Below are 26,427 nucleotides of genomic sequence, written 5' to 3' on the forward strand. Positions count from 1 at the left end.
AGATTCTCTGATATTAGATTTGGGTGTGCTTGTTCTAGTTTATAAATCAACGAATTGGCCTATATCTTCGGGTCTGTGTGTTTAGGTTTTATGGTGACAGATACCTTATAATAACTAGAAATAGAAATTCCATCTTTAGCTATAATATAGTACAGGGACCTGAGAAGAAAAGGTCTTAAAGAGCTGTTAATTAGCAGAAATCTGAAGCACACAGTCTCAAAGCAATTAAGGCTGTTAATTGAATACTTGGATGCACTGTGGAATGGTTCATATGTTGCTGGGTAGGGTATCCTAGGGTTGCAGTGGGGAGCTACATTATACACAAGACGTTGAATAATTTAGAAAGAACAAGTACGGGTAAACATATGTTTGCGTAGTGGTTAACTACATTTATGAATAGTGATATATTGTTGGCTATATACAGAATGGTCTATTAGCTGCAAAATTCAATATTGGTAATTCAATCTTGCAGCCTGTCTGCAGTAAATATGGCACACCATTTACTACTCATGGAACATTGAGTTTTTTGCCATGGTGATTTTGCTGTCCTCTGGCTTGGTAAACATCTCTATAATTCATGTAATACTTTAAATGAAATAGTGGTCACACAATGGTTACAGTTTGGCATCTATTCATGTTTGGGCTGAGGAGAATGGACATTCCTGATGAGCCCAGGGTGGCAAGATGATTTTATTATTTTCTATAGGTTCCATTAGCTGCAGCATTTGATTAATGTGTGAATACACTTCTAGAAAGAAACTTTAATGAAAATTTTAAGATTGTGAAAAAGTTTTCAACAACAGAAAAATAAATGAAATGTTCCTTTTAGAAAAACTTTAGTGAAAATGGTTAATACTTTGGGTAGTGCCTACTATTTTCAAAAACTATAGGTTTAGGGTAGACTTACACTTCTGTCAATCTCAGGCTTATTAAAGAACAGAAGAGAGAGGATATCCACTAAAGAACACCCAAAGGCAGTGAGTGAAGAATGAATTTCATCTCTCTTAAACTGTGGCTCAAGTCCTCATAACTTTTTACCTACCTTAAGGGGGAATTTTAAATTTTTATTATTATTAATTTTTTTAATGAGTGCTTGGAATCCTCAAAGCTAAAGCTGACCAATAGTTCTCACCTCTTTTGCTAAATATTCCAGAAAGTGTCAGAATTGATTGATTTAGGCCCCCCCACTCTCAATCCCAATCCACTTTCTGGAGTAGTTTCTAATAACCTGTTAAGTGCCCTTTTTACATAGTAGAGGGCTGAGCAGCCAGTGAATGCTAGGAGCACAGAACATGAAAATCCCCAGAAGGAGCATCTCCATCCTATGAGGAATGAAGCATTCATAAAGATGAGATGATTTAAGAACCGGCACTTCAAACTGCTAACAGACGTTGTGGTACGTGCACTGGGATTATAAATCTGAGCTTCTAAAAATGCGGAGTTAACCTGGTCAGGTATTAAAAACTGGGGCTTTTAAAACACATTGAAATAAGGGGGTTAGGGCATTAAGTCTTTTAGGGCATTAAGCATGTTTCAGAGGTAACAATGCTACCTCTTTAGATCAGGAAAGTTCTGTTTGTTATGCAATGTGTGCATTTCATTATTTACACGATTTCATTAGGCGTTTGGGAGTTGTGTACAGGTCAAGCTGTTCCTGCAGCAGCACCCCAGACTCTGAAACTAAAACCAAACACCCTTTCTTTATTGCTTGTCATTGCCTCTGAGATAATTTTTTTAGGGGAAAAAAAAATCCTCAAATTAAATCTACTTATCTAGATTGAAACATTTTTGTCTTACGTGTTTTAGGAACTACAAGTTCCTTGTAAATTTTTCCATTTCAACTTTCCACCGTCCTTTAAGGACGATGATAAAGTAAATAGCCAGTAATAAAAATTCAGAGTGGGAAACTTCTTACGGGGTCTTCCCAGCCCTGTCCTTTACGCATAGTTAATCTCTCTCCTTCCCGAAACCCCCACCTCCACTTTTTTTGTTTTTCTTTTTATATTTCCTGCAGTAAGGGCTAAAGTAAATAAGGTAGAAAGCCCCGGGTCTAGGGCCTACACACACGGGTCGTTGGGCGACTCGCGGGCTTCTGGAAGGTAAGCGTGGGAGAGCCGGCAGTGGGAGCCCACCCCACAGGTAGGGCGACGGGGCTTCCGCAGTTTCCCTGGTGGGGCCGGTAGCTCCAGGTCCTTTTCCTGCCGGCTGCCGAACGAAGGGGGCGGATCCTCCCGTACCAGACACGCCCCGGTCGGGTTTATAACCCGCCGACTGCCGCTCCTAGAGCTACCGCTCCCCTCGCGCTCCGCCGGGACTCGGGGCGCGTGCGCTCCCCGCCCCGGCCGCCCGAAAACTCCGGCCCAGCCCGCGCCCGCACGCGCGCGCACACTCTCACACCCGTGCGCTTGCACCCCCACGCGCTTCTGCTCGGCTTCCCACCTCCACGCGCTCCCACTTCCACTCCTGCCTGCTTCCCTGCTGCCCCGCGGGCTCCGCGGGCGAGAGCGCCGAGGGGACCCACGGCGTTTTACCCATGGCTGACTTGAGCTTCATCGAAGATTCCGTCGCCTTCCCGGAGAAGGAGGAGGATGAAGAGGAGGAGGAGGAGGGGGTGGAGTGGGGCTACGAAGAAGGTAACCGGCCGCGAGTCGGGCGGGCTGTCCGGGGTCCCGTGCCCCGCCGCGTGCGCGTCCCGCCGAGCCGCTGCCGCTCTCGCGCGCGCCCAGCACCGCCGCGGCCCCTCTTTCCCACGTGCGTCTCTGTCGCTTTCCCGCTCCCCAGGCCCGACTGGGGGCCGAAGTGGCTCGAGGCAGAGCGAGCTTGCCTGGCGCCTGCCCGCGCGTCAGGGCGCCGGTCGGTCCTGCCGGGCCGCAGTTGGGGCTGGCGGCCACGGCCACGCGGAGGGCCAGCCTTACGCGGCGCCTCTAATCCTTGAGTGCGCTGAGTCCCGGCGAGGAGCAGCGTTGCATTTTACTCAGCACCCTGGGCACCCAGTGTTACCGAAACTGCTCGGTTCTTGCTTGCTGTGAGGACCCTGCGGGAAGAAAGCCTTCTCGTCGCTACTCTTTCCGTGAAGGATGCGAAAGGTGTTCAGCTCTTGCTAAAGAAGTCCTAAATTTCAAGCCTTATCAGCGGGCTTGGTCGGAAGGGGTTGACTTTTTAAAAAAGTTTTGTTGGCTGCATTTATCCCAGAAGATGGAAATAGAATTGACGGCTGATGCTGATGGTGAAACAAATGGGGAATTTATAACTTTATAAAACATGCCAAGAGAATATATATGTATATATTGTAGGACAATAGCGGTGTGGGTATATGTGGATATGCCCACTTATCTACTGCTGTCTTTGCATTTCGGAGAAGAGAGGTTTATTCACTAGCATCAGATTTATGGTTTTTGGCTCTCGTCAAGCAAGTTCAGAAGTTCAGGTATTAATCAGGGAGTGCATGTAATTGAACTAATGAGCAGCGGAAATTTTTGTGGAACTCTTGATTCTTTTTCAATCAATTCGAGATGACCTAAATTTTCTAGAGTTACATATTATTACATGTATGTGGACGAAGACAGAATATTTTGTTAGTACAGTACTTTGTATATGGCATTTGATAGCATTAAATCATTGAAAATATGAATGCAGAAATTCGTACACCTTTACCATATTTCATCTGTAGAGAGACAATAGTCATAATCTTAATAATGTCAAGGATCATAAACGGTGTCTAAATCAGCTTTTACATGTTGAATTTTATTGGAACTTTTTTATAACCTGTTCTAAATTTGCTTTATTTTGTGCTTAGGTGTTGAGTGGGGCTTGGTGTTTCCTGATGCTAATGGGGAATACCAGTCCCCCATTAATTTAAACTCAAGAGAAGCTAGATATGACCCCTCACTGCTGGATGTCCGCCTCTCCCCAAATTATGTGGTCTGCCGGGACTGCGAAGTCACCAACGATGGACATACCATTCAGGTTATCCTGAAGTCAAAGTCAGGTATATTAGAAGATGCTTTTGAATGCCTTTGTATATTAGAAGTTCTTACAGGCTACTGAGTTGATTTGGCTTCTATGACTTTAAAGGTAGAATTAACCGTAGTACCATTATCAGGATAGCTTAATATACTATAAAATGCATTTTTTTGGGAATTGATTTCTAAAAAGTTTTTGAGAAGCTAAAAGGATGAAATTATGGAGATGGTAGTTTTGGTTGTTCTGTATTACATGATATTGCTGAAACAACCTTAGTTGATCAACTTAAACTTTGTGGGATTTATGGAAAAGCATGTGCAGGTGTCCTAATCTGCATTTTGTCCTAAATCGTTCATTAGCTTAATTCATCCAGAAAATTGCAATTCTCTGTTTTATTGCTTTGTAGAACTAAAGATTAGGATTTATTGCCATAATCTGGCATTTGAGATAGACTTCTCAAATTAATTTTCTCTACTATATTAATGTGGCAAGAAGAATTTTTTTTAAAAAGATTTTATTTATTTGACAGACAGAGATCACAAGTAGGCAGAGAGGCAGGCAGAGAGAAAGGGGGGAAGCAGGCTCTCCGCCAAGCAGAGAGCCCGAATCAGGGCTTGATCCCAGGACCCTGGGACCATTAACAGAGCCGAAGGCAGAGGCCTAAACCACTGAGCCACCCAGGCACCCCAACAATTTTTTTTAAAAAAGATTTTATTTATTTATTTGACAGAGAGGAGAGATTGGGAGAGAGCGAGCATGAGAAGGGGAAAGTCAGAGGGAGAAGCAGACCCCCGCTGAGCAGGGAGCCCGATGTAGGACTCAATCCTGGGACTCCAGGATCATGACCTGAGCTGAAGGCAGTCGTTCAGCCAACTGAGCCACCCAGGCACCCCTACAATTTTTCTTTAAATTAGTACTCAGTATTTTTATCATTATGACCCTGTGGCCATTGTTTCCAGCTGAGACTACAGTCTATTTCCTTTACTGAACAATGTGGCCTTTTTCTCCCCTGGGTTCATGCATTTTTGTTTATTTAATTTCTTATTTTATCTATCATGATTTTATTTCCAGGCTCTGACAGATGGCAGAGCTACATGGAGAAGTCCTTCCCTCCCTCCCCTTGGTCTTCCCCCGTCCCTTTGGAGGCCTTTCCCTTCTCCTTCTTCATCTCTAGGCCTTCTCTCTAGCCATCACCTGCAGCTCCTGGACCTTATGCCCAGGAGGTCCCTTTGCTTATTGCTCCTGCGCAAGCCCGCATTTCCTGCATGCTGTCAGCCACTTTTGAGGTTGATGCCTCATGTCAGGGGTTTCTTGGTTTATTCCCTCCTATAGTCCATCTTCCAGTAACTTCCTGAGAGGAATGTGAGGGCTCCTGTTTGGCTACCTTGTATGTATCTGTGGTGCGTGCTTGGTGGGATTTTTGGTCAGGATGATTGTGTCTTCCGTTTCTTAGAAATTTTCTTACCTTAGGTAATTGATAAGTTTTCTGGTTTTCCTTTATTTTCTTCTTTCATAACTCCTCTGTTTTTGTCTTTTTGTTCTGCTTCCTGATGGATTTCTTCAACTTACATCTTCTAGTCTTCCCATTAAACTTTTGCTTTCTGTTCTAACCTCTAAAAAAGTTGTGCTTATACTACTTTTCTTAGTCGTTCAAGTACAGCTTCCGCTATTTATTTCCTAAGTGCAGAGTCTTTCTCCATTGTTTTCCATATTTCTTTCTTTTTTTTTTTTTTTTCTGTTCTATGTCTCTGTTTATTCTGGGTTCTTTTTTTTTATTTGTTCTCTTTTAGATGGGAGTTTTTCTTCAATGTCTACTTATCTTTGGCTCTTTGTTCATATTTAGGAATGGGTCTAAAAATTGGATTAGAAGCTCTGTGCACGTGGACAGGGATTGCTGTCTGGTGGGCATCACAGTAATGTGATTATGTTAGGATCTGGCCATGTTGTAAAAGGAACTTGTGTAGGTTTATCCAGTTTTCTGGGGAAAGGAATGTGGTGGCTCACACCTGGTTGTCAACATTCTGGTTGTTGACCCCCAGGCCAAAGAGTCAAACAAGAGTAGTACATTTGTTACAGTTGATGAACCTGTGTTGACACATCATTATCACCTAAAACTTACAGTTTAAATCAGGGTTCCCTCTTGGTGTTGTACATTCTGTGCGCTTCCACAAATGTGTAATTAGTGTGTCTCCACCATTATACTGTCCTACAGAATAGTTCCATCATCTTAAAAATCCTCTATGCTCTACCTACTCTTCCCTTCCTCTCTCCATCTGGCAATCATTGATCTTTTTACCATCACCATAGTTCTGCGTTTTTCAGAATGTCATACAGTTGGAAGCATACATTGACTTCTTTCACTTAGCAATAGGCACTGGTTTCTTTTACCAGTTTTCTCTGGTTTGCCAGATGCAGGTGGCAATCTTTGTTTTACCTTCTGCAAAGTGTTGCCTGCTTTGAGTCAGGTAAATAGAAATCAGGCTCCCAAGCTGCCCTTGGAAGATTACAGTGGTGTGGGGCGCGGTGGCTCAGTGGGTTGGGCCTCTGCCTTCAGCTCAGGTCATGATCTTAGGTTCTTGGGATCGAGCCCCACATCGGGCTCCCTGCTAAGCGGGGAGCCTGCTTCCTCCTCTCTCTCTCTCTGCCTGCCTCTCTGCCTACTTGTGATCTCTGTCTGTCAAATAAATAAATAAAATCTTAAAAAAAAAAAAAGATTACAGTGGTGGATTGTGTGAGATAGGTACACCAGAAGAGGTGATTTTTGGCTGCCATTATGAGGGGAGGATGGGCAGAGGAGGTAGCATTGGCAGTGATCACTGAAGCGTGAAGAGCATTTGGATGGAGAAGATTGGAATATATGGGAAGAGAGGGCAATAAGCAAAAAAGACGCAGCTGTGGGAAGGTCTAGACCTTGGATGAGGAAAAGAAAATCCTGAAGTGTATGTGGAAGAAAAGATTGATTCATGGAAAATGAGGTTAATATGTACATCAAGAGGCTGTCTTGGAGCTAGCTCATGAGGGATATTGAATCAAATCCTAAAGGTATAATCTTTTTTTTTTTTTTTCTTTCTGTAAAATATGTTGTTTCAGGAAAACTCACTGGGCCACACTGAGTAAGATGGGATCTGGGAGAGAGTGGGAGCTGCTTTGTGGGCAGTGGCAGTGGAAAGGCAGGGATGACACCGGGAGGTCTCTGAGATGCCATCCACAAGAAGTCGGTGGTGGGGTATGTGGACCAGGGCTGAGGAGGGGACCATTGGAGGGCTGCCCTGGGGTGGAGCCCCTGTGACTGCACCATGCTTTGGGTCCTGTCACTGTGCTTCCACCTCTGCTCTGAGCATATCTCGAGGTGACACAGTGCCTCCTGTCATGGAGTTGAGCCAAGCATCACATTCTGGGTCCTGTTATCTCCTAGAGTTTGGAGACTGTTATGAAGGCTGCCACATCCATCATTTAATTTCTCCGTTGAACTGGTGAGTCATTGTAGCACAGGAATCTCCATGGTTAGTGTGCACAAATGAAAATCAGACATATTGCCGTGGTATAAAGAGAGTAGCTTAAGCATAAAAATACAACTCTAGATTTCTAGCCTCAGTGGTTGGATAGTTAAGTCCTGAGAAAGTGTGAGACTGGCCAAGCTTCTGCAATGGAACGTCATTCCATCTGACTGCAAGCTCTGTGTTAAGGGTAATGACATTTTTTTTTTGTTTTTTTTCCATTTTATTTATTTTTTCAGCGTAACAGTATTCATTCTTTTTGCACAACACCCAGTGCTCCATGCAAAACGTGCCCTCCCCATTACCCACCACCTGTTCCCCCAACCTCCCACCCCTGATCCTTCAAAACCCTCAGGTTGTTTTTCAGAGTCCATAGTCTCTTATGGTTCGCCTCCCCTCCCCAATGTCCATAGCCCGCTCCCCCTCTCCCAATCCCACCTCCCCCCAGCAACCCCCAGTTTGTTTTGTGAGATTAAGAGTCATTTATGGTGTAATGACATTTTTAATGGACCATCGGTATGGGAGAAATTGTTAATCAGAATAGGTCATTTGTGTCCTTTGTTCTAACTTATTATAGAAACTCTAATTAGACATTTTACTTCTGGGTCTTTTATAATTCTCAATATTAAATTTAGGCTAGATTACTTTTATTATTAAATCATACTTTTTTTTTTTCAAAAACATGACAACTTTTTTAAAGTGCTTCTTAATAGCCTTGCTGATTTAAAGATGGAGTTGTCAAAACTATCTTAAAATTGTCTTCACTTAGGCAGTGGCTCTGTATTGTTTACTTATATGAGATATCAGCGTTGAATTTCTTTATGATTGACCTATTAGCTAACTTTGGGGGTCTTGCATTACTTGGACAGTTATCTTAATCTGCTTCCCTTTGCTTATGCACACCCAGGCTAACTGGCCTCCTCCCCGTACTGTCCATGTTGCCCCCACTCTTAAAAACTGATGATATTCATTCTTTTTTTTTTTTAAGATTTTATTTATTTATTTGACAGAGAGAGGTCACAAGTAGGCAGAGATGCAGGCAGAGAGAGAGGGGGAAGCAGGCTCCCCGCTTAGCAAGGAGCCCGATGTGGGGCTCCATCCCAGGACCCTGAGATCATGACCTGAACTGAAGGCAGGGGCTTAACCCACTGAGCCACCCAGGCTCCCTGATATTCATTCTTTAATGTAAAATGAAACTGTAGGTTAGAAGGTAAAGGCAGTAAAATAATTGATTATTGCTTTCAAGATTCCAAGTGCTTTTTAGAAGAACTAATTTATACTCTTTTTGGAATGTTTTGTGAACACATTTTGGATTCCTTGAAAGTCAACCTGAGGTTATAAAATCTTTAGACCCGCGAGAATGAACTGTTTGGGTCTGGATCCATTGGAGGACACAACAGTTAACAGCTTCCCTCTGTGCTGGGGACATGGCAGGGCCGTGGAGGACTCTGTCTCCGGGCCTCACCGTCTGTGCCTGGGTTATGACAGTCAGCTAGTCTGGTTTGCTCTTTGCTTGTCCACTGTTCACAAAGGTATGGGAGTAATATTTTACTAGTCTTCTACTTAAAAGCTATTGGTGATTCCCTCCATAATAACCTCCCAGTTCATAGGCATAGCCTACAGATCCCCTCCCGGTGCTCACTTCTTGGGTGCCTAACCTTTATTCTCCTGGAATAGACTCAGTCCTTTCTTGGTCCCTTCTCTCTGCTTGGAATGTTCTTACTCAATTCTCTTTGCTTCCTCTTCCAGACTCTGCTAAGTGATCTCCTCTGTAAAGTCTTTTCTGACTTTCCGATACCCCCCTTGGTTCTGGCATGGCCCTTGCTGGATGCCTTTCCTGCTTCTCATGTTTAAATGGGAGCATTGTTTCTTAAGCACTGAGAATACCCCTCTGGCATGGAGACAGTGTCCTCCTTTTTACATCCTTTGGGGGGCAACGCAAGGCTGGGCTAAAATGCTAGTCGAACTCAAATAAAATGAGGGGGTCTAAACCTTTGAAATCTTTGGCAAATTAGTTTTTTGCAAAGGCTTGTGGAAGCTTAGCTAGATTTAGGTAAATACATATATATCATGCCTTTATGGGTTTCTCAGATTTTGCAGAGGTTTCTGAGAGGAACTCTTTTTATATGTACAAGAATAATAGCTGTGCCTGTTAAAGAGCATTAAAGAAAAAGCAGCTAGTGGCAATGGCATCAGTTTATTTTCTATTCTTTCTGCAAGTGTGTTATTCTAAGGAGATGCAGAGTGTCATCAGTGGGACTCTCACGTTGTTTCATTGTAATTTTATTGAACATAATGACATCACAACTAATAAACCTGCCACATGGTGACAAAATGTCACTTAGCAAAATTTGATACAAATATAGGAAGTGTACCCCTTTTGGTATGAGTAGTTTCCTTATTAAAAGAATAAGCTGGGAAAAGGGAGAATAATGCTTTAAGAGGATGTTGCCAAATGGGTAAAACAGAGCTACTATTTATTTTTAGTCTATCAATGCTAGCATTCTTAGGGGATGAACAGGTAATGCTTTTAGCCGGCCCCTCATAAAATTCTGAATTCAGTATTTTGTTATTTTTTATGGCTTTGTACAGCCATGTGATTTGAGTGTGGTTTAACTTTGGATTATTCATCTGCAGCAAGAGTGACTGGTACCCAGAGCCTTGACTCCTGGCTGGAAGCTGTGTCCTTGTCACTTCTTCCTGGGGACCAGGCCCCAGCTGAATGCTTCCCTTCTTGGTGTTTATTTTCAATCTGATAGAGTGTAAGACCTGTGAGGGTCTTATTTCATGATCGTTTTATTGAACATAATGGCATCACAGCTAACAAATCTGCCAGGGGCTGACCACATACCGCTCAGCAAAACGTTGCTCTCCGTAAATGTGCGAATTTTCATTTCCCTCTAACAAAACGTAAGATTCTCAAGGGTAGTGAATTCCGTCGGTTTTAGCAGAGTCTGTGTATCTTAAGCATTTAATGTGGTCCCTGGTATAAAAATATTAGTTGAAAGGATGAGTAAATGAAGCCCTGTGGGCTTGGAGCTGCTCCCTGTCCACACATAAACTGGTACCGTTTGCGTTTCTAGGACATTTAAAATAGCAGCTCTGTCCTCAAGTTCTAAGCTGAAGGCTTGGTTCCTAGGAAAGAAATCCTGGGCATCCATCAGATGGGCGTTGTATTTTGGCGCCCTGAATTCACTGTCAAGGTCACTTATCTCCGTTTCTAGAGGAAAGCCTTGGTAGACGGCGCTCCCCAGGCTCAGAAATACCCTTGTGTGCGCACACACCCAAGGAAGAAGTTTGGGGGAAAGATTTTATAAATCCTCTTTTCCGGGCTACATGTGCTTCCTGGCACAGTGCTGCCCTTTCTTTTTCCTTAGCAGCATGGAGTTAAGCCTTCTCTAAGACAATTTCCACCTTCTATTGAAAGTAGTGTTGGGGCGCCCCTGAACGGCTGGGTCAGTTAAGCGGCTGCCTTTGGCTCCGGTCATGATCCCGGGGTGCTGGGATCCAGCCCCACACCTGGCTTCCCACTTAGTGGGAGGCCTACTTCTTCCTCTCCTCCCTGCTGTGCTCTCTCTTCACTATCTCTGTCTTTATCTCTCTCAAATATATAAAATCTTTTTAAAAAAGTGTTAAAAAAAAGATAGTAGATAGTGAAGTGTTAGGGAACCGGCCCCCACATCTCAGGTCAGGCTCTCACGCCCCGGTGAGGGCAGTGTTTTGGAGTTCTGGTGATGAGGGCCGGCCTGGGATATCACAAGAAACTTTCCCCCATGTATTCTTTTTGGTTTGGGAGGTGGGGTACATTCTACCATCGGGAGTGGGTACAGTCCAGACTTCCCTCCTGGTTTTTCTTAAGACCAACATTGGGCAGCCAGAGGGCAAGGAGCGATTTTTGAGGTTATGCCCAAACTGGGGCATGGCTGGTTGGAATACAAGGGTTTCATCCACAGCGTGGGTGCTTGTTGGAGAAGATGCCCTGCACTCGCTCTGCCGTTGGGGATATCTGTAAACCTTTGTGATCTGCATGTTTACATTTTTTTTTAATTGTTTTGGGAAATAGGATGAGATGTAGTACTCAAAGGATGGACTGCGGTTTAGAAATCCAGGCTTAAAGAACTCATGGTTTTCCAGTTCCAGCTCACAGATGCAGAGATGTGAATTTCCCTGTCCTGTCTCAGTGTGAGATGTGGGTCAGAAGATCCGGGTTCCAGGCTCCTGGAGCTGGCTAGCTGGGTGCCCGGGGCACATCACACTTTGCCTGTCCCAGCTATGCTTTCTCGACCCTGTTCATTGGGAAGATGATACTGACTGACCCCTCCAGGTTTTTTTTTTTTTTTTTTTTTTTTAAGGTTTATTTATTTCACAGAAAAAAGAGAGAGAATAAGCAGAAGGGGCCAGGAGAGGTACAATCTCAAGCAGACTCCACACTGAGCATGGAGCCCGACACAGGGCTCGATGCAGGGCTTGATCTCATGATCTCGAGATCACAACCTGAGGTGAAACCAGGAGTTGGACGCTTAACCGACTGGGCCACACAGACACCCCTACAATTTGTTGTACAACTTACAAGACCAAACATGAAGAAAACATAAAAACCATGTGAGATAGTATCGTCCTAAAGGTCATGTGTCTTACTTCTTTTCCGCCCAGAAGGGAAAATTATAATTGTGTTTTGCTGGTGGTGTGCCCTTTTTCTTCATAGAACCAAACGTATAGGGTGCTTTTCGTAAGGACTTCATGACTTTCATTTGTGCGATAGCCTCCCGTCTCCATCTGTTTTCTGTCTCTGTCTTTGTTTTCCCTTTGCTCTTCTTCCTAATTTATGCCATCTGGCTGGATGACAGGTACTTGATGTAAGAAGCCTTAAATTCTTTTGGAACAAGTAATTAGATGACGAACCAGACAAACAAATAAATATTGCTGCACCAATTCCCTTTCCTCTCCACTAAGGTTTAGGGTATGGGTGGACAGCGGGCCTGTCCCTCTGTGTGGCACTCAGCTCTGGGCACTACTCTTCCTCCACAATGCTGGCCCAAGTGTGAGTGCTCCTTTCTTTCAGGGACTGCTTCTTGGGAGAGGAGATAAATTTTGTCAACTTCTTGACTAAAAAAACTTTTAATTCTTAGCTGATATCATTTAGAATTAACGGGTTTTTAAAAAAGATTTTATTTTTTTATTTTAGAGAAAGAGAAGACAGCATGAGCGGGAAGGGCAGAAGGAGAGGGAGAGAGAGAAAGAGCATCCAGGCAGACTCCATGCTAAGTGGGGAACCCAATACGGGGCTGGATCCCAGGACCCTGGGATCAGGACCTGCCCTGAAACCGAGAGTCGGACACTTAACCAACTGTGCCACCCAGGTGCCCCTAGAAATGACAGTTTTTATAGGAAAAATGCAGACAGTCTTTATTTGTGTCAAAATTGGTCATTTGTAATGAACAATGTAAATGTAATGTAAAGTTTTTCTCTATGACGCCAGGGTGTGTTTAACTAAGGAAAGTATTTTGTTGCTTCAAGACCAGTTCTTACACAGGTGTATTTTTCATCATCCTTTAGAGTGCTCCTGTTTGGGACAAAGTTCTGGGTCCTATCCAGAAATGAGAAATAGAGACAGGGCCCTGTGGAACAAATGTTAACACTTTTCCCCCCAAATGTTAACATTTTAAATCATGTGAATATTTTATTATAATTTTACTTCACTTGCATTTCTGTGGTACTAATTATAAATAACTTTTTAAGTGTGATTTTGTTGTCAAAAAATCACATTGGTGTAAACATTCTTTTAATAGGTAATTTTATTAGCTTGCACGTACTCTCTAAATTGACAGTATGGTACAAATGGGTGATCTGTAAACAAGATATAATGATCGATAGGTCAATAACAAAGTACTAGTCGGTGTGAGATGCAAACCCTGTCCTTGTCTCCTGAGCAGTGCTAAGTGCGAGTCTCAGGGAGGATAGGTAATCTGTGTTTTCTTTGTCTACTCCTTTACCTGAAACACACAGGAAGTTGATGGGATGCAATATTACCAAGTATTTCATAGTCTTTGAACTGTGTCAGAATGATAGTGTAAATGCTTCCCACAGTTAGAATATATTTCTCATTTTGGCTATCTGAATTTAATTTATAGAGCTCATGAGAGCTTTCTGGCAAAAAATGTCCCCCGTGTTTATTCTACAGTGCATTTTGGCTATCTGAATTTAATTTATAGAGCTCATGAGAGCTTTCTGGCAAAAAATGTCCCCCGTGTTTATTCTACAGTGTTCTGCTGTACTGATGAATATATTTTCTGTTAATTAAACAGAACTTACTTTCTTTTTTCAGTTCTATCAGGAGGTCCATTGCCTCAAGGGCATGAATTTGAACTGTATGAAGTTAGATTTCATTGGGGGAGAGAAAACCAGCGTGGTTCTGAGCACACGGTTAATTTCAAAGCTTTTCCCATGGAGGTAAGAATAACAAATCATCTTGTAAAACTCTTATTGTTTATGTAAAATATTGAGCGACTTACTGAGAATGGTTGAGTTTAGAAGTAGGTGTATACCATTTAAATTTTATCAATTTATAGTAGAATAACAAAGCGCTTAAGGAAGTGTATGCTTGGGCAGTAAATGGCATTTACCATCGACTTTGGTGAGCTTGGAGAGTGCACACGGGTGATTGGCCATAAAGATAATTTACACTATTAAGTTTCATTTCAGTATTGTTACTGTTCTAAAAATTCTGCTGCCTCTGCAATTTCAGTAAGTCATTTTTGTAGGTGCTACAAACAGATGATAAACTGAAAACCAGCAAAGTCAGAGAAACTTCAACAGTAGTCAAAAGTCTGGCTTACCTCTGATTGAAATTGGTAAGTTGGATTTATTCACCCAGGCAATTAAGAGAGAGAGAGAGATTTTTAGAGAGTCATTCTTTTGTCTGAAGAAGTCCTCTTTACTTCCCTTAGTAAATTCCTACTCTTTCTTCACGACTTAGTTGAAGTATCATTTCTTCCATGGGACTTTTTCTGAGTCCCTTCCCTAAGCAGAATACATTGCTCCCTCTTCTGTGTGCCCAGTGTACTTGATAGATTGTTGCCATGGCACTCATTGACTGTAAACTCTAGTGTCTGCGGCGTCTTTCTTCACTGATTCCGTGAGTTCCTGTTACGGACCAAAGCGTTGGTGCCTCCCCCCACTCCCCAGTTGTATGTTGAATATGATGGAATTGGGAGGTGGGGCCTTTGGGATGTAATTAGGGTTAGATGAGGTCTCCAGGGTGGAGTCCTCATGAATGGAATTAGTGTCCCTGTAAGAGTCCAGAGAGAGCTTGCTCTTCCCTGCTCATTGCCATATGAGGGCAGACAAGAAGATGGCTGCCTACAATCCAGGAAGTGGATCCTCACCAGACGTCAGTTCTGCTAGCCTCTTGATCTTGGATCATTCAGCCTCCAGAACTGTGAGAAATAAATGTTGTGTAAGCCACTCCAGTGGTGGTCATTTGTTGTAATGACTCAACGTTGACTAAGACAGTTCCTGAAGAAAAGTCTCCCTCTCATCTTCTCTTTACACCCATCATTTAGTCCACTGCTGGATACATCAGAGACAGCCCATGTTGGTGAACTTCAGACAATGTTGCCGTTGGTCCAGGTCTTGTTTCTGTGTTTTTCTGTAAGGACCCCCAGATGTCTCCAGGAAACAGCACGTCAGTGGCACATAACTATAATTTGGAGGCTGCTGGAGTGCCAGTCTTCCTTCTCTGTTGTTGCCAACTGCCTGTACCCTTAGGTATGGAATTGAACATGGCTAGATTTTGTGTCTAGTCCACCTCAGTGACTGGAAATCACTGCTATATAATTCCTATTAGTGATACATCTACTTCACAGAATCAAGGTAGAGGAAGTATTTCTCCATATTACTTTAATTATAATTTTTAAAAAGTGCCTTAGGAATCTCAGGATATGCCTTTCATTAAAAAAAGACTCAAATGCCTTTTTTTTTTTTTTTAAGGATTTTACTTATTTATTTGAGAGAGAAGAGAGCATGCATGGTGGCAAGGGAGAAGCAGGCTTCCCATTAAGGAGGGAGCCTGAGGTGGGACTCGATCCTAGGACCCTGGGATCATGACCTGAGCTGAAGGCAGCTGCTTAACTGACTGAGCCACCAATGCACCTCAAGACTTGAGTCTTAAAAGTTCATTATTTAAGTGTTTGAAGGAGGATGGTGAAGGGAAGATGGTTGCAGTAAGCTGGGGACCACCTGAGTATGTGACTGTGATTAAGACCTTGACGGGGAAGGTCAGGTCTTCATATGTTACCATCCTAGGGACTTTTTTCTCAGTACCTACAGACCTCATCTCCCTTCTGCAGCCTAAATAGGTTCTGCCCTGTCTCTGTGTCACCTGTGGCTACTGCACTGTCCTCACCCACTGTGAGAAGGAAAAGCACACACCAGGAGGCATCAGAGAGGAAAGAGGACACAAAACAGTCCAAAACAGCTGGACCTGCAGGGTAGCAGAAGGCAGAGAAAGGGGCTGGGAGACACGGATGGGCAGGGCTGCTTTGGGTTTAAAGGACTGTTTCATCATTTCCTCTCAACCAGTCTTCAAAGACCCACTTGTACTATAAAAAGTTTGGGGAGAGAAGGGAGTAATTGGACAGGCAACAACTTCCGGATGAGAATTTAGTGGCCCTGCTTGCGACACGCAGAATTTACAGCTTTGGGAACGCTTAATTAGATTAAATGAGTCAGTGGTCTGTGCCTTTTACTCTGTGGTCAAATAGAATTTCCAGGCCACATGTTCAGACTGGTCCTGTTACTTGGTGGCATTTTAACTGATTTGGTCCATTAAACACAGGTAATGGTTTGTTTTGAGTGAAGATGAAATTCTGATAGGCTTTGTTTCTGCAGAAATATTTATATTTGGGATAATGGAATTACTGGCTGTAATTTTTCCAAAATAGGTGATGAATAATATTTATACTCTTTGTTATCCCAGATTATCTCTGATTCAGTCCTAGAGAAAATACTTGTATCCTCAGCTGATGTTTGTTTAGTGCTCTGTCCCACTGAGTTGCTTAAATGTAGGGGGCTGTGCAGAAAAGTAGAGGGAGCAATCTAAAGGCCACGTTTTTTTCTGTTTTGTTTTGTTTTGCTTTGTTTTAATGGAGGCTGTGAATACTGAGCTGGGTTTTATTTTTTTAAAAAGATTTTGTTATTAGACTGAGCAAGAGAGAGCATGAGCAGTGGGGAGGGGCAGAGAGAGAGGGAGAAGCAGGCTCCCCACTGAGCACAGAACCCAATGCAGGGCTCACTTCCAGGACCCTGAGATCATGATGTGAGCTGAAAGCAGACGTTTAACCGACTGAGCCACCCAGGTACCCCTGAGCTGGGTTTTAAGGAGGAGAGGATTCACAGCGTGTGCTGAGAGAAGAGATAGATGCAACGTAGAATAAGTCCAGGAGGGAATGAGAAGGCTAACATGGAGATAGGTAGGTAACTTTCCACTGGTCGTCTGACCCTAAATTGCCCTCAAGGGCCACCTTAGAGACAAGGGCCACCTTGCCAATAGAATAGTGGAGAGTGAGGGGATCAGGTAGGTACCTTCTTGGGTGTGTGATTAAAAAAAGTTTTAAGACCCTTTCCATCATTTATTTACATTTTAGGACTAACTTTAATTTCTAAATCGCTTATGTATACATAATTTGTTTTTAAGGATTTATTTGTTTATTTGAGGGAGGAGGGGCAGAGGAAGAGAGACTCTTAAGCAGACTCCATGCTGAGTGTGGAGCCCAGTGCTGGGCTCAATTCCGCCTTCTTGAGATCATGACCTGAGCCGAAACCAAGAGTCAGAAACTCAACCAGTTGGGCCACCCAGGCCCCCCAACAGATTTCGTTTGTATCGATTTCACTTAAACTTACATGGATGGCTTACTAAACCCTATAAACAAATATTCGTCATGTCCATTACGTGTAACGCAGGAATGGCTTTTACCAGAAATTCATCAACCTCCCTCAACTCTTTAAAATTATAAATACAGTAAAAACGATCCAGAATATATTTTTGATACTAGTAGCCAGCACCCACATCATTTAAAAAATTAGCAGTTTGTGATTTTTAAACAAGTTAAATGGCAACCCCTTTGCTAAGCAAGATGGATAAAGCAGGCCATTTCTGTTTTTTCTTCTTGCAGTTTTTAGTTTTGAGAAACACACGAGTTTCCATGGCATCTGACATTCTCACTGTGCTTTCATCCTCTAAACCTGAATTCTATTATTAATACTGCAGGTGTCTGCTTACATGACAGTGCCTTAGCAAGAGAAAAACAAATTGTACTGCGTTTTTCTTCCTGTTACTTGAAAGCCTAATGGGCGTGCATATATTAACTATATACTTACAAATGTCTGAGTCATGTCTACCAGCTGGAATTCTTTCACTTAGTGTGTGGATATTTTGCATCCTAATGTTTAATCAAGAAAGCAACAGGAGTAGAAGGTTGTTGATTTAAAATAAGTCTGAGATCCAATCAAATTAATTCCTTTGTGTTCAAGCTTCATATTTTCTTTGGGTATCATTAGATATGATAGCTCTTGAAGTCCAAGTTCAATGCTCTATGAATTTTCCCATTTTTCTCCCTATGGTATGCTCCTTGCATCCACCATACCACTGACATTATTTACTCCATTCCTGTTTAATTTTTGTTACAAATCTAACTGATAGAGGAATTTCTGAGTATTTATGTTCACATTCAACTTTTCAGGCTGCTTATTCTGTTTCTATCACTTGTCTGAGAAGACTGTCACCAGCTTCTTTGTGACTTGGAGGTAGCCTAACTTTGTGGTCTGTGTAACTCTTGGAAATTATGATTAATCTTTATACATGAATTGCTACTTTCATACTTATATGGAAGAGTGCTTCACAGGCATTTAGATTTTATGTGGGAGCAATAAAATAAAAAAATATTAGGGGTGCCTGGGTGGCTCAGTTGGTTAAGCATCAGACTCTTGATTTCAGCTCAAGTCATGATCTTGGGGTTGGGGGATCGAGCCCCAGGTTGGGGTCTGTGCTCAGCACTGAGTCTGCTTGGGTTTCTCCCCCCATCCCTCCCCAATAAATAAATCTTTAAAAAAAAATTAGAGGATGGGGACACCAATAGTGTGGCCAAGTTTTATTTTTTCCAAATAAGAACATACTAACTGTGCTGTCCCCATCATTTTATAGAGAGATCATCTTTACTAGCTAAATGTAGGAAGGATACAGTTTCAGGATAAACATAGACCTGTAACTTGAACAGATTTTAGCGTTTAAGAAACTCACTATGTTAGTTCTGTTTCCTCATTTCACTGCAGGTGAATGAGAGTCATGGGCACTGGTCCTGCCCACAGACCCAGCAGGAGATCCTGCATGGTGGGTCTGACTTTCTTGCCCTGTGGGCCTAAAAGTTTATAATTTGAGAGTGAATTACCATGAAAGAGGGTATTGTAGGACAGATTCTTATCTTTATATTACATATTTAAAGAGAAGCCATTGGTCTGCATACTCTGAAAGGGCTCAGCGTTAACTGAGCCACCCACATACCTGCGGTTTATGGGAAGTTGAGTGGTTTAGGTAAATATTTAAAGAAAAAAAATGTAAGTTTGATTGTGCAGAGCAGGATTCTTCAGTTGTGAAGAGCCTTGGCCTTGGTTGCAAAAGAGGCCAACAGAACTGGGTGAACAGTGCGTCTCATAATATAGTGGCCATCCTGACTATTGCATTCCCCACCCTCCAAGCCCCCAGGTCTTCCAGCGATCCTGTATTTTTCTTTCCTTGTCAGTGTCTGCCATTTAAATTTTCTTTCAGGAAAAATGGTCTGGCCTTTTGCTTTGCCGCCTCCCAGGTCATTTGCACAGTTGCCTGACATTTATCGTGTGTTCGTTTATCTTAATACTCTGGGGAGATACCAGGAAGAGTTTGCCTGGGTAACAGTGAAATGAGGATATTTTCAAGTTACACTGTTTCCACGGATAGCTCAAGTAGAGCTTCATGTTTGTGAAATCACTTCCAAATTAGAGGCTTCCACGGACTTCCCTTGACTTTAGTGACAGAACATAATGAGGTTAGATCTATGAGATATATAATCATTATTATTATTTATTAAATAAGATACACAATTAATCTGTTTTCAAAAGGAGCCTTTAAGCTCACCCAGTGCAAACTCCTTTTTTTTTTTTTTTTTAAAGATTTTATTTATTTATTTGACAGAGCTCACAAGTAGGCAGAGAGGCAGGCAGAGAGAGGGGAGGGGGAAGCAGGCTCCCCGCTGAGCAGAGAGCCTGATGCGGGGCTCGATCTCAGGACCCTGGGATCATGACAAGAGCTGAAGGCAGAGGCTTTAACCCACTGAGCCGCCCAGGTGCCCCCAAACTCCTTTTTAACACAGGAGAAATTGGAAGCTCCAAAAGGTTAAGGGTTACAGGGCAACTTACAGGAAGCCATAATGTATATGGCCTGGGTAGAGAAGGGGATATTTTTCTTAATTAAGTATTCCATTTAAGAAAGAATTATCCTTTAATGTTGGTCCTTTCTCTAATTGGTTAAATTGAAAGAGGTAACACAACAGTCCCTACCTCCCCCACACACCCCTGTGAGGGTCTTTTCTGTCTGCATGCACCCATATTCAGAGGTGGGCATGTCCTTCCTTGTATAGGATTATAGTGAAGCTGTGGCATAGGGCCCTGGCTTTCAGGATGTGAGGACAAAACTCAGTGGCTTCATGAGGGAACAGGACCATGGTGTCATGAAGGTGGAATCCTTGCTGCTCCCTGGGCACTGGGGTGGGTTTAATGGATTGGGTAGTTCCCCCACTTTGCCGGTCTGCTCACCAAAGTCTGGAGAAGGAAGAGACTAGCTCAGGGTCGTATACCTAGGAAGTGACAGTGGCCACACAAGATCTGTGAATTGATTTCTCTAAGGGGTGCTTTTTTTCCCCCTTCACTTTCTAAGCTAATTCTTACTGGGAAAATCAATGATAATGTTGAGATTTTACTTGCCATGGTAGTTAATACTTTAGATTGAGGCTGCTTTAGGAGAAGAACAGGGAAGGCAAATTACCACTGATAACTAAAGGAAATGATTCAAAATTTGAGTGTTCAATTTCTTTTGATCAGAAAAAGGAACAAACCATCAATATAAGGATGATTATGATTATAATTTGGCATCCTGGAATCTTCCACGGGGCTAGTAAATTGAGCCTTATGGAAAGACAGATGGAGTTAGAACTTTGTGCTATGGCCTTTCTGTGGTCATAGTTGCAGAAACTCCCTCTCACATCCAGGTTAAAAAACAAGTTTTATGTTTCCCGAATTCTGATGAACACTTGCATTTTTACTCCATAAAAAACACAGTTCCTGCTTTGATTTAGCATGTTTATTTTTTCATTTATGAAAATGTATTTAGTGTTAGAAACTGCACAGTTTACTGAATAGAAAATAAATTATAGTGTTGAACAAACAGAAATGTTCTTCTGGCTGTACCACATGATGTGGCAATCTGCCATTCCACTTAGAAATAGAAGTGTATAAGGCCAGCTCGACCTTTGAGTAGTCTTTGAGCCTACCTTTGATTTTATATTTGTTAGTGGTTTTTTGTTTTTTTTTTTGGTAGTTATTCTTTGTTCCTCTTTGAAGATGTATAACATGTTTTTGGCAAACTAAATTTGAAAGAATCCTTTATATGTATAGTTTTACAATGTAATGAAAATTTGTACAAAATGAAAACTTGTTTTTGTAAATGAATATGATATGTAATTAATTCATAGGAGGTTATAGACTTGCAGCTAGAAAGTATTTTAAATTGGGTTTTAGCAGATTTAAATTCTACAATAGAATATATCCCCTTAATATGTCTCCCGATAGGGGCAACTGGATGGCTCAGTCGGGTAAACTTCTAACTCTTGATTTCGTCTCAGGTTCTGATCTCAGGGTTGTGAGATCCCTGTGTCAGGCTCCCTGCTAGGCAGGGAGCTTGGTTAAGATTCTCTTTCTCTGTCTTCCTCTGTCCCTTCCCCACTCTGTAAAAAAATAGTCTTCAGATGAAAAATAGACTCTGATTTAAATAAGTCAAACAGAGAGAGTCAATTATCATATGATTTCATTTATATGTGGAACATAAGGAATAACACGGAAGACACTGAGAGATGGAGAAGGGAAGTGAGTTGAGGGAAACTGCGGGGGGAGATAAGCCATGAAAGACTGTGGGCTCTGAGAGACAAACTGAGGGTTTTGGAGGGAAAGGGGGTGGGGAGTTGGGTGAGCCTGGTGGTGGGTATTAAGGAGGGCACGTATTGCATGGAACACTGGGTGTGGTGCATAAACAATGAATTTTGGAACACTGAAAACAAAATAAAATTAAAAAATAAATATATAGTCTGTAACCAAGTGGCCATCTTTAAAACAACTCACTTTCATCTGTTCATTCATTTGTCCGTCGGTTGTTTGTTCATCCATCCAGTCATCCATCCATCCATGCATCCTCGCATCTAATCAAATGTTTCTTGGGAATCTACTGTTCAGGCTCTGGGCTAAGTGATAACAGATACAACAGTGAGTGGAAAAGACAACCAGTGAGGTTTATTACAACTTAATGCAGTTTATGTGAGTTGTCTCCTCCCTCCCTTTCCCCTAAATTGATCAGCATTTAAATCAAGTGTTTTCATGGCAGTTAAAGGGCCTTATCCCCTCTACCCTGTCTATGCAGTATGCAGACTCTGGCTGTCAGAAGCTGATTAGAGGAAGGTTTTGAAGACACTTGTTAGAAAGCAAATACATTATTCGAGATGTAATGATTGTCAACCAGTCAATTTATAGACTCCTGTGTGAAAGGCTCTGTGTTAGGTGTAAACCCTTCTACAGGATTAATTTAACTGCAGTAAAATTTAGGCTCGGTGAGACGCCAGATAGGAGGAAACTTTTGATGCTGAGGGGAAAGTTAGGAAAGGTCTAAGTCCTGGAAAGCTGCTGGAGAACCAAGGCCATTTACCAGTCCCAATGTGTGGGGGAGGGGTCAGAGTGCTCCGGTTGGTGAGAATTCAGGCTGGGAAACAAAACCAGAACTGAGATCCCAGCCCTGTGACCTTGGGCAAGCAAGTAATCTTTTTTTAAAAGATTTTATTTATTTGACAGAGAGATAGCGAAAGCACAAGTAAGCAGAGCTGCAGGCAGAGGGAGAGAGAGAAGCAGGCTCTCTGCTGAGAGGCTCTTGGCTGAGGAGAGACCCCGATGCGGGGTTCAATCCCAGGACCCTGGAATCATGACCTGACCTGAAGGCAGCCGCTTAACCAACTGAGCCACCCAGGCACCCCAAGCTAGTTAACTTCTTACAGCCTCAATGGTCCTATGGATAGGGCTCAAAACTAGCTCAGAGGTTGGCAAGGAGTAAACCTTTTTCTATATTACAAAGGTGTCATTATTCCTTTTATGTTAGTATTATGATTAGGAAGAGATGGGGGGACATCAAAGGGACGATTATAGTTGTGATGATAAAAACCTAGTGAAAGGGAGTGAGGGGAAAACAAAAGGATTTGTTTTTTCTGGTTGTTTTTGTGGTTTTTTGTTTGTTTGTTTGTTTGTTTGTTTTGTTACTAACAGAATATGAATGGAGAAGAAACTGGAAGTCTTTTCGTTTTCTTTAAAACCCCTGTTCCCTTTACTTAAATATATTATCCTCTATAAGTCTAGTCAAGATGGTATTTCTTGAGACTTTTTTTTATGACTATTACATGTGTATATGCAGTAGAATTTATACCATCAGCTTCTTTTGTAGTGAAAATCAACTAAATATTTCCTGTGTAAGATAGTTAAGTAATGGCATGATAAAACTTCTAATCAAACAGAAGAACATTAAGAGATTTTTAACTCCATAAGACCTTAATTAGAATAAAAGCTATGTAAGTTTGTTTTGTTCTCCTTCGTAGCTCATTGTGCTTGCTTTATATCTTGCTCACTCTCTCTCTCAAAAAAATAGATAAAATCTTAAAAAAAAAAAAGAATGACGACTTAAAATGGTGCAGTGATGTTGGTAAGATAATTGTGCCTTGGCCACAGCTTTGCTGTGCTTGTATGCATTTTTTTCTTTTAACTTCTTAAGGTGATGCACAACAGGAGCTCACCATGGAATCCTAGAACGACATGCCAGGAGCCCTGTGGGAAACTGGAATTTTTGGTGTCCTGGTTTTCCAGGAGGGATCCTGTTCTGGTGACCGGCACGGTCAGGAGAACTGCACTGATTGAGGCTCACCATGGTATTTGCTGTGGGACTGATGTGTAGCCATTTAAGCCCCTTCCTTTGCTGGTACATCAGGATAATATAGTTGCACCTGCCCTTATGAAACTTAGGGAGAGACTATAAAAATTAATGGTGTAATATTGGAGGCGCCAGCCACTAAATGTCTCCTGTGGTGGTTTAAACACAATCTAGTATTCACTAAAGTACTTTTGTGAAGGCATTTCAAGGCATAATTAGCTGCATTTGATGTAAATGTTGTAATTTATGACAGTGTAGTTTTTTTTTTTTTTTTAATTTTAGAAGCCTTGGATATAAAAGAAATCCAGATTTTAAACTGTTGAATGTAAACATTAGGTATAGAAGGAAGACATTAATGCTTGTAAGAGCTGACAGAGTGAAAGATGGACCCATTTTTTCATCAATTAATGTTTTCACTTGGGGACCCGAGGCAAGTATGTTCTTCAAACCCAGCTTAACGCGTAGTGGAACTGATTTCTTTGGCTTCAGAGTTAACGTAGTTGTCACAAACATTACTTGATGAGTTCTCTAAATTGTTGAGTTCTCTGAGGAGAGCCAAAAACGGATCCCTTTATCCTGCCTGCGTTTTGAACAAATTAGGAAATAAGGCATTATTAGGGTCATCATTACAGAGAACAAACATCACCTATATCAGGACTAGAATGACAATGGAAACCTAGCTTAGTGTTAGAGAGAAAAGGCTCTGCCCGATCAGTTGTAGGCAAGGTAGAGGCCTTTGAGGGAGGGCAGAGCTGATCCTGGTGGGGGAGGGGCCAGGTAGGGTTTAGAGAACCCGCTCTCTAAGGGTAGCTCAAATTTCAAAAGAGGAATAAAAAAGAGGAGGAGTTAGTTGAAAGAGTGTAGAGGAAGGCCAGTCCTGTTTAGGGAAAATCCCTCTTTATAGGAACCCAGAACAAGGAAGAGGCATTTCCTTTTAATAAGACAAGAGTCTTCAGAATTCTCCCATGTACCTTTTAAAATTCGATGGCACTAGATATTGGCAAGAGACCAACTACGTTTAGGAATCAGTGGAGGAAGTTCTGTTTCCTTTTATTGCAGGTTTACTCATTTTGATCATTTGGGATCAAATCCCCTTTTTGTTTGCTGCTCCCTTGGACCAAAGACAATCACACAGTTTCCCATTTTCTAGAAGGAGCTGGGAGATGGAGCCAGCAAAGACTTTGATGTACGTGGAGGATTTATTATTTTTTTTTCTGATTTACTTGGGTGGATTTTCGTCCAATGCAGCATCTTAGTGTGGGCCAGTCTCTGTTGAAACCAAAGCCATAATTGTATTTACATATATAAATAACTGTTTCCCCTTTCAAAAATAGTTACCTGGGTCCAGGGCTTAAATTATTAATCCTACTCAAAATTTGAGTCGTACAGTGCTGGAACTATTTTGCAATAATTTTTAAGAACAAATGTCACTTAATCCAACCTGTCACGGAGAACAAACACTACAGATTTTTATCATCAGGCATTGTTTCAAATTAACTTATCAGCCCTGACGTACTTTAACGGTGCTCCCAGTCTTGTGTTTTCCAGGCAAGCTAGACGTTGCCGTGTGGGTCAGTGGCTTGGGTCTAGCATAAAGTAATGTTTGTTAACTTTTCCTCAGCTGTGCTCCAGTGGGTTACCTCCTTTGAGGTTTTTCCTTTCTAGAGGCTGTCTTCCCCATGAGCAAGTGAAAGGAAAGCTATGACTGGATTTTGAGTCTCTCAGGAAAGCAAGATTGTGGTGTGGTACATACCGTTCAATTAGCAAACATTTGTTAAGGATCTGTATTTATTTATTTATTTATTTGAAAAAAGATTTTATTTATTTATTTGACAGACAGAGATTTCAAGTAGGCAGAGAGGCAGGCAGAGAGAGAGAGGAGGAAGCAGGCTCCCTGCTGAGCAGAGAGCCCGATGCGGGGCTTGATCCCAGGACTCTGGGATCATGACCTGAGCTGAAGGTAGAGGCTTTAACCCACTGAGCCACCCAGGCGCCCCAAGAATCTGTATTTAAAGCCAAACCCTGTGAGATACACAATACATAAGACAACAGCATTTGTGTTTAAAGATTCTGTAATATGGTTGGAAGAGGTGGAATTAACATAAAAACATGTGAAGAGATAACAGTTGGAGGGTTAGATATAAAACAATTTAAAACACATTCAGGGGGTAGCTACTATGTATTTGTTGCTGTGTGTGGTGCTGATATATGACAATAAATGAAAAATAATCCAGGTCTAGAAGAAGGTCATATTCCCAACAGGGTGACAGACCTCTTAAAAATGGCTATTATGGGGCACCCGGGTGGCTCATTCAGTTGGACGGTCGACTCTTGATTTTTGGCTCAGGTCATGATCTCAGGGTCTTGGCACTGAGCCCCACATCAGGCTTTGCCCTCCTTGGGGAGTCTGCTTGAGATTCTCTCTCTCTCTCCACTGCCCCTCCCCCGCTTAATAAATAAATTAATTAATTAAAGATGGCTATTATATGTAAAAAAGTCTTCAGAGGATAAAATATAAAAGGGAACACATATCACAGAATAGTAGATTTCTGCTGGACTCAGAGAAAGCTGTAGAAAAGAATGGATTTTGGAGCTGGGCCTTGACAATCTGGTAGGATAAAAACAATACGGAGAAGGAAGAGGTGGACGCAAGATATGTCGTAAAGGACAAGTGGGATAAGGCTTGGTGAGTGATTTGAAAAGGCC

The 26,427-nt window shown here is 42.1% G+C and overlaps 1 protein-coding gene across 1 annotated transcript in view; it reads left to right on the plus strand.

Moving 5' to 3' along the window:
• Window positions 1–2,302: 2,302 nt before the first annotated feature.
• CA8 (carbonic anhydrase 8) overlaps window positions 2,303–26,427 on the plus strand; it is an 84,368-nt gene continuing 60,243 nt past the window's right edge. Inside the window, exons 1-3 of the mRNA XM_046022454.1 lie at window positions 2,303–2,633; window positions 3,797–3,988; window positions 13,786–13,910. Coding sequence (XP_045878410.1) covers window positions 2,534–2,633; window positions 3,797–3,988; window positions 13,786–13,910 — 417 coding nt within the window. The 5' untranslated portion in view covers window positions 2,303–2,533. The remainder of the gene's footprint in view (window positions 2,634–3,796; window positions 3,989–13,785; window positions 13,911–26,427) is intronic.

The sequence above is a fragment of the Meles meles genome, chromosome 1 (assembly GCF_922984935.1).
Source record: "Meles meles chromosome 1, mMelMel3.1 paternal haplotype, whole genome shotgun sequence".
NCBI lineage: Eukaryota > Metazoa > Chordata > Mammalia > Carnivora > Mustelidae > Meles > Meles meles.